The 9,488-nt window shown below is 38.8% G+C and overlaps 1 protein-coding gene across 1 annotated transcript in view; it reads left to right on the top strand.

The window, feature by feature from the left end:
- Positions 1–249: 249 nt before the first annotated feature.
- LOC117334614 (DNA mismatch repair protein Msh3-like) overlaps positions 250–9,488 on the top strand; it is a 29,261-nt gene continuing 20,022 nt past the window's right edge. The window contains 5 exon segments of the mRNA XM_033894316.1: positions 250–580; positions 6,190–6,867; positions 7,437–7,555; positions 7,996–8,111; positions 8,363–8,493. Of these exon segments, the coding sequence (XP_033750207.1) occupies positions 395–580; positions 6,190–6,867; positions 7,437–7,555; positions 7,996–8,111; positions 8,363–8,493 (1,230 nt within the window). The 5' untranslated portion in view covers positions 250–394.

Genomic DNA, 9,488 nt, shown 5'->3' with positions numbered 1-9,488 from the left:
AACGCCCTACAATGTGGTGTGCAGTTATAATTAGTCGTGAATTTGTTGTCGGTCGTAATTATGTCAATAAAGATATATCTTACCTCGTATCACCTCCTCAAATAGTGTACAAGTGTTGTAACTAAGAACGCCATAGTGTAAATACCAAAAAACCGTAAAATGACTTGATCGTCATCGAAGCGCTTCACCAAATTCCTAATCCCCGCAGGTCGTTTCAAACACTTCTGTCATCCCGACGATCGAATCCTATTCGGAATGCCTTGGACGTTTTCATTAGAACTTGATGGAAGATACTTCGGACCCGATTCGTATGGCGGCAAAGAATTTAATGCAGTGGTTTGCAGAAAATGGTTAATAAACATTAGCGACTCACCTTTGAAGTAGACCTAGTTTGATGATGTCAGCAAGGAAAGGTCTTACCAGACTGAAATCATTTTCAAAGAGAACTTGTGAAGCTGATGTAAATGAGAAGAAGCAGGTGACAATCTCGAAATTCTTTGCATCCCAAGCTTCCAAAAATGACTCCGAAATTGTGATTATAGACGATTCTTCAAGGGATAGAAACCCTGGTGGAAAACAGGTTAGTAGCATTTCCGTTTATATTTGTGTTTTGGTTTAAGTGAAATATTCCAGGATCAAAGATTGACATATCATTGCAGGCTTGGCTATACCCGCTACAGCACGCGTACATGTAGTTTCGGGCAAAAACGATCCTGTGACCGTGTCTGTGAAACCACAGGTGCCTGACTCGTTTTATAAACTAATATCATATAGAGTACATATAAATCTCATTTATATGTACTCTATATGGTATTATTTTATAAAACGAGTCAGGCACCTGTGGTGAAACCCAACTTATTGAATTTATGGAATAAACAGCTTGGATAGTAATAAACAAACAGATGTACTAATTCTTGATTTTTCAAAAGTATTTGATAAAGTCAATCACAACCTGTTTACTCCACAAGCTCCAGCACTATAGTATCAGAGGGACTGTCGACACCTGGCTTTCAAATTTTCTGTCAGACCGAACACAATATATCAATCCAAATTGAAGGTGAACTATCTAGCTATGTATGTAGTCGAGTCGAGTAATATATGTGTTTATACGTAGCTAGTTCGGGGGATTTATTACATCAGAATAGCGGTAATATGATTGTTTGATATAACTACCAGCTTTAGAAGCGTTGTATGCAGTTGGTACGACGGCGTTCGCTGTTACAGGATAGATATAGCGCCTCTGTTATTCCGTTCTCGCTCTCAGGCAGCCATTTTGGAACGTGTGTCGGGATGTAAACATAGTGCAGATTTCTCATTGGCTGAGCTCAACACCAGTAGCCAATCAAAATGGACCGCGGCTTATATAAGCCGGTGTTCCCGTATAGACGAGGCAGACAGGCCTAGGGCTGGACAGCTCGTCAACAGTAATCTATGTCCAGGTAAGGATGGGTTAGCTGCCACTTTAGTATAGGGCCGGATGGCTCGAGAGACCCAGTATAGGCGTATGGATAGAGTTAGCACGTGCCAGCACGGGTTTATGGCTTGGTAGCCAACTTACAGTACCAAAGATATTTACAGCAGAACAGCTGATTGAGGGGTGTTTACATGTTATAAACAATAGGTCTATAGTTACCATAGTATTGAGGGAGCACAGCGCCACTAGGTGTGTCCGGAAAGTTTATCCGGATCCGGATTCTTTTGTAAACGTTTTGTTATTCTCCTCGTGTTTCCGGTTTAGCCATAGTAAAGTTTTGTGCGTTACAACATAACGTGTTTTGTGGTTCTGTCACTCACTGGCGTGGTGGCAGCGTTTGTGAACTCGCGTTTGGACAACAATAACGTAAGTGGCAGTAACAGTTACACGTTGTGAAGTATACATATTTGATCATGGCGCACAGGGCCCCGAAGCAATGGAGCCTCACAAAAACTGAAACTGTCAATTCATTCGAGAACTGGAAACAAAACCTCGTATATACTCTTTCACTTGACCCTAATTTTGCTCCATTTCTAATTGATGGCGCACATTGGGAAAGGAAAACGAGAGCCGCACCACATAGGGGCTTTGTAAACGACGGCGAAGATGTTGCCGAGGCTATACGTAAGACACGCGAACAAAAGGTAACCACCTTAGAACTTATGTTAGGACAAATAGCAAATTATGCCCCCATAATTGCCAGAAACACCATCGTTAAAAACTCTACCTCAATTGCATTTATCTGGCAACAAATCAGATTACATTATGGATTTCAGTCGACAGGGGCTCACTTCATTGACTTTTGTTCTATCAAACTTGAACCCACTGAAAGACCTGAAGATCTGTATCAAAGATTGATGGCATTTACAGAGGACAACCTGTTACGCACTGATTCCGGTATCACGCATCACGGTGAACAAATAGTTGAAGATGAGGAAATGACTTCCTCTTTAGAGAATTTTGTGGTTTTAACGTGGTTAAGACTCATTCATAGTGATCTCCCTAAATTAGTGAAGCAAAGGTATGGGACAGAGCTACGATCAAGAACTCTCGCATCCATCAAGCCTGAAATTTCTCAGGCCCTTGACTCATTACGCGAGGAGCTCCAAACTACTGAAGACACTAGAGCGATGCGTACCGGGGCATCATATCCATCAAAACGATCCTCCGCACCTCCAAAAACAGTACAGTTTAGAAAACCATGGAAATCATGCCCACTGTGCAAAGCAGAAGGAAGGGACAGTAACCATTTTTTAAGTAAATGTAGCTTCCTTCCAACACAAGACCAGAAATTTTTCGCACGTGCACGACAAATCATTGGCACTTGTGAGGATGATAGTTCAGACCATAATTCTGAGAGTGAAGAGGCTCTGCCTCCAGTCATAAACAGGGTCAGAGTTCAACAGTCTCCATATTTGGATGTGTTTTGTTCCCATACTGTAGTACTGTAGCAACACAAACTTCATCAGATGCCCCAGCATCAGTCGGCAGTCAATTTGCAGCCGACATTATCAAACGTGAACGCCAACTCATCCTTCTCGTACGCGAATGTGTTACATCATACACTTCAACCATGCTCATTGAAGACGAGCGTCGAGACACTCTACGGGATGGTATTCTGTGTTTGTGTGTTCCGCTGTGCCCATTGGATGGCCCTTTCGCAGTTATACGCACCGATGCTGCACCTGGACTCAAGTCCCTTGTTGGGGACGAGCTTCTAAAGAATCATCGCATCAGTATCGAGATCGGTAACGCGAAAAACATCAACAAAAACCCAGTGGCCGAAAGAGCGATACAGGAACTAGAGGATGAAATTCTTCGTCAGGACCCTTCTTGCCGTATGGTGTCTCCTTTGCAGCTCTCTCTAGCTACTGCGCGTGTCAACACGCGCATCCGAAGTCGTGGCCTTTCATCCAGAGAAATGTGGTTTCATCGCGATCAATTCCTAAACCAACAAATCCCCTTGGACGATGAAGCTCTTGCATTGAATCAGAAATTAGCCAGAGAGTCAAATCACACGTTTAGTGAGAGATGTAAAGCCCCTTCTGGCTTACGTCCGAAGTGTCCAACAATCTGCGTCGGCGACCTCGTCTACCTTCACTTCGACAAAAACAAACACAGAGCACGCGACAGGTATCTTGTCGTTAAAGTCGAAGGAGATTGGTGCAACATTCAGAAGTTCGTTGGCAACCAACTAAGAGCCTCCTCTTATCGTGTAAAACTCACTGAATGTTACAAAGTGCCCGATACTTACCCTAAGGACTCTATCCACGCTTGTCCAGGTGATGCCAGATTCACTGATCACGAAGAAGGAGAATCGACAACTCCTGTGCCCCCACCAAAAGTGCCTGATATTCCTACAGCTATATCAGTACCACTTGATAATACTCCACCCGAACATGAACTTGATCCCAATATTGACAGTAATGACTTATATACTACCAGTGCACCTGACTCTGCTGTTGATAACACGGACTCATCCGCTACCCATAGTACCACAGAAAAATTACCCGTCGCTCATCAGCCTACATTGAGCTCTCGACCAGTGCGCGAACACAAACTCCCAACACGTTTCGAGGACTATGTTATGGATTCATAAAAATGATTCTTTATTTAATATGCTGGGTCAAGTAACCCTTTCTAGTCTTAATTCCATCACCGTGTAAAAACTCAAGTATTTCTTGTTTTAATTCAGTCATGATTATGCTTTTAAGTTAAGTTATAATTGTCTTTACTCCAGTTCTAGTCAATTGTTTTCCAAACACCTCAACATTGTGACACTTCAGTTACCTCAGTGACTTTTCATATGTGACAATTTATATTACAAAAAGAGGAAAAGTGGTAACGCCACTAGGTGTGTCCGGAAAGTTTATCCGGATCCGGATTCTTTTGTAAACGTTTTGTTATTCTCCTCGTGTTTCCGGTTTAGCCATAGTAAAGTTTTGTGCGTTACAACATAACGTGTTTTGTGGTTCTGTCACTCACTGGCGCAGGACTGAGTACAGTTCATATATTTCCCCTGTGTAGAAATGTAATAGACCGTTTAACACTAGAGACAGCAGTCTCACTGTGGCAAGGTGGTAGTTTTATGAGCTTATGGGAGAAATATATGAATATTGTCAGTGTTAGGTTGAAATATAATTGCTAAGGTGAATATAATGAAGATAGGGGAGTAATAGCTAGATAAATTTCTAGAGTAGAATTATGTATAGCTCTGGATGCAGCTATTCGGGGAAGTTATTATATAGGAACTATTTAGGTAGTATTTACTGGTTTACTATCACATTATGTCTATAATTACAAGTTAAACTTAAGGACACTAGTCTCTGTGATAAAGTTTTTGATACTACTGCTGTCCATATTTTACAATGGCAACAACCTTTACAATTGTTATGTTTTCAGATGATGATTTGTTATGTTATTAAATACTGGAACTGTTATTTCTGACTCAAGTTTTCATTTCTCTTATCTCCCGCCTGATATAAAAGAACATTGTGGACGAGGGATATTGAGGAATGGGTGTCTGACATATAAGATCACAAAATTAAACACAACGCGAAGTACAAAATCATACCCGCTATATCCGGGATTGACACCTATTCGCCAGAAATCCCTTTTCTACTACATGTATACCAGTCATATTAGGAGTCCCCAGTGGGCGGTTCGCGGGTCAAGCTTGTTTTGTACTACATAAATGACATGCCTTGGTCTTGGTCTCGGTCCTCAGTTAGGTTTTGCCGATGATACTATTGTTTACATCGCAGTTAAATCCGCTGAAACATCAAACACCCTGCAGCCGCAGGCGGCCTGACTTTTTACTCAAATAACAAGATGGGAAAAAATGGAATTCCATCCCCAGAAGTGCAATTTCCTGTCAATTATCAAAAATAAAACTTCTCTGAAATTTAAATCATTTATGATTTTAATTGAGAACCTCGTTGGGCAGTAACCCAGCCTCTTGAGATGAAAATGAAGGTAATTTTTGTTTAAAATATTAAGAAGTTTTCTTTGCATGGTTAAGTGTGAATCATAAAGAGTACTCTTGAAATTAAATTTCCACACTAACTGAGTAACTGAAATAATTTTAATTTTACCAAGCATTATTGTCAAACATTCACATCAAACCATTAGAGAGAGCCATGCCTGCTAAAGTGTCATAGTGCTTTCTCATTCCAAAAGTACAAGAGTAATCTACCTTGAAGTGATATCTGTTGACAATTAAGCTCAATCAGACCAGGGGGAATTTGCCTTTAGCCAATTGGTGGGATGTTTGCCTTGAGAGCGGGAGATTTGGTGCTGTTGACCATTCCAAACATAGGAAAATTGAGAGGCTTCCTTGGAGCATAAGACCTTGGGTTGTGGCTTTCTTTTAGGGCGAAGAATTTGTTAAGGAAGTGGAGAGTGTATAAAGTAACCTCATTAGCTAGCTCAGGCGAGCGACAATTTCCCTCTATCCTACATGTAGTTAGTGGTAGGATGTTTGCCTTGTGAGCGGGAGGTTGCTAGTTAGAGCCCCAGCATATATATAGCGATATATGTAGTCTACATGTGTACTTTGACCACTTACATTGTACTATAAAAGGAACCAAATTTTTAAACACTGTCTTATGTTTGTGGTTTGATCACCTTTCCATGCTGTTTGAATATCTAATTAAAACTTAATGACAAAGTGGAACAGGTGACAATTAAGCATAATGCTTGTTTGTTTTAATTAGGTTTCATCGCCATTGAAGAAACGACGTAAGGTAAACGCAGATGATGATAATGGATCTAAAAAAGAGTGTTTAGATGAAGGAGGTGTGGATTGCCACATTCAGTTTTCTGATATGGATGTAGAATCAAGACTGTCTTCAGGCATCAACACTGACAGGAAATGTACAAATGAAGCGGAGTGTCTCAGAATCCCTAATGTTTCAGCAGATCACAAACCGTCATTGTTAAGTGAAAATACAAGATGCAAATTAAAGCTGTTTGAATCCATTGGAATTAAAGATGAGGAATCTAATACTAAAGAAGTAATCAGTTTATTGGAACTAAAACGTATCAGAAATTTACCACATACCCATACATCCTTTGAATCTAGCAGTTTGTTGAAAGAAAATGACTTGGAAGCTACAAAAACTAGAAAAAGCGATGAAGAATATGATGCTCCATGTACCTTTAATTCAAACATGACAGCACATACTTCTTCATCGACAAAGAGCAGGTGTAAAGGTAAAAGTGGTTCAACTTTGGCAAATAATAAAACTGAAAAGTCTCCTACAACTGCAGGCAAAAAGATCAAATACACTCCTCTAGAGCAACAGTTTGTCGACATCAAAGAAAAATATCCACATGCGGTTTTGTGTGTTGAATGTGGATACAAATACAGATTTTTCGGAGAAGATGCTGAGGTAAATATACATACATATATATACTGCTTAAAAGTTACCATTTTACCTAACATAGGTTTCCAGAGATGCAGGTTGACGAAGGTCATGGGAAAGATTTATGGTAGCCAGCATGATGTCATTTGGATTCTATTTCCTTGTGTGATATAAAGTTAGACGTGTTTGATGCTTCTTAATATGCCTTGTAGTCCTGTTGTCAAAATTCAACAGAACTCTGTCGAGCTGTAATGCATGTTTACCTCAAGAATGTTTACCAACAATATATCAGGAAATTAAAAGGGCATATAAATTCCTAGAACTTGCTTGTTATTTTGAATTATGGTTTCATTATAATGTATCTTTTTTGGATGTTTTAATTTGTAAATCTTGATGAATGTATATTTAATCAATTTTTAAATTAGCATTTTGTAGAAATGACCGTAAATTAATTGGCTATTTATTTTAACCTCACTGAGAATAATAACATGTTTTAATGAACAGATTACTGAAATATTTTCATGATAGGGCTGCCATGGGTCAAACCATACACAATTTTTAACTTCCAATAACTGCATGATGACTCCTTTCTTTAGATTGCTGCTGAAGTTCTGAAGATATTTTGTCATCTAGACCATAACTTCATGACTGCCAGCATTCCTACTCATCGCCTATTTGTTCATGTCCGAAGACTGGTTGCTGCTGGTTACAAAGTTTGTGCAATATTTATAAAGAATCTGTTGAATTCACTTGTTTAAGAAATCAGAAAAGGTTCCATATGATTCTTTAAAACTACAGCTTTTCTTTTTTGTTCAGCTATTGTCAATTGTAAAGAAATGTTTAGTATGATAAAGAGACTCCAGACTTTTTCTGAGGGCTTTTTGGGGCTTTTAATCGGCCCCATATTCCCAATTGAAATGATTTCATATTTAATCCTAAATCCCAAATTTGCAGTTTACTACTCAAGAACTCTTTTCCAATTCACCAATTTTTCTTCTAAAAAAATATAAAAGGCCTCATCCCAGTGAGAAAATGCCCTGAGAGTTAACCATATCTGAGTTTGAAGAGAAAGATTCAAAAGACTATATGGACAAGGTAACCTTATTCTCTCTTTATTTTTGAATGCGAGTAATTTGTTCTCTGTTTTCATAGGTCGGGAGTTGTAAAACAGATGGAAACAGCAGCGTTAAAAGCAGCAGGGGACAATCGGAGTGCACCATTTACTCGAGAGTTATCTGCCCTTTACACAAAATCAACATTAATTGGAGAGGGTAACTGAAAACAATGTCAGAGTGACAAGCTTTTGAAAAATAATTTTCAAAATGACCAAACAGAGACTTTCTAAATATTTTAAAGTGTTTTCTTTTTAATTCCTCTTCTTTTTAAAAACTTGTGATGAAAAGAAAAATTAAGCTTATTTTTTATCTCCAAAAAGTTATTTTTTTAAATACTTAAATGATCAGCTTTCAACTGATGGGGCTATATGTTTTATGAGTACCAAATTTATACCTGTTTTTAACAGATGTGAACCCACTCTTCAAAATGGAAGATTCTGACAACTCTTTAAGTGGTACCAGTAGCACTTCCTACCTCATGTGTGTGTATGAATCACCTCTAAACAAAAACAGCAAACAACTTACTACTGCCATCTTTGTAAGTTTACTGTGACCTCTACAAGGAATTTATCTTGTGTTTAAAATTAAATATGTATTATCTCCCATTGATGAAAAAAATGTTCCTAAAATTTAGATTGAATTAAGGTTGCAAAACTTAAAGTTTGCTTACATTTTAGCATTGGTAATAACTTTTCAATGACTTTTTATGTGACTACAATGTATGTTGAATGATCCTTACAACTTTGAAGATAGACACTTTCTTTTTTCTGATGTCTCTCTTGACACTCTGCTTCATTTTTGGTCTTTAGTTGAGCATTGTGAGGAAGGTTTTGGGCTCTGTCCCCAGGCCAAGACATATAGCATTATTACAAGGTGTCCCCAGGCCAAGACATATAGCATTATTACAAGGTGTCCCCAGGCCAAGACATATAGCATTATTACAAGGTGTCCCCAGGCCAAGACATATAGCATTATTACAAGGTGTCCCCAGGCCAAGACATATAGCATTATTACAAGGTGTCCCCAGGCCAAGACATATAGCATTATTACAAGGTGACAAACAAGAAGATACTGCTGTCTCCCAATACATGCAAGTCATGCATACAAATTCACTACATGAATCTCCCACAGTGGGGAGGATGTCCTTAAGTGATCATAGTGGTTGATCATGTGTTAAAGGACATTAGACAGTGATCAATCCAGGATTAGCACCAAGAGGGCCAGTTGGGCCCATCGTGTTAAAAAATGGGGGCCATTTGAAAGGAAAGAGGGCTGTTGAAAGTTGAATGTCTAAAAGATTAAAGAACTACGAAAAACACTTTAACCTGTTTTACGAATGGAAATGAAACATTTTTGACAATTGTTGCAACATAATGTGACTTCAGCTCAAATGAAATTTGAACCAGGCCAGCTAGTTTGATTATTTTCATAATACCAGCTAATTTGATAATGATACAGTATACATTCATTAATGCTATTCAACTCTCTGCCGGGAATTTTGTATATGAAAGCTTTGAGGATAATGAAATATAT

The sequence above is a fragment of the Pecten maximus genome, chromosome 9 (assembly GCF_902652985.1).
Source record: "Pecten maximus chromosome 9, xPecMax1.1, whole genome shotgun sequence".
Taxonomy (NCBI): Eukaryota; Metazoa; Mollusca; class Bivalvia; order Pectinida; family Pectinidae; genus Pecten; species Pecten maximus.
This window is presented reverse-complemented; position numbering and strand designations above follow the sequence as displayed.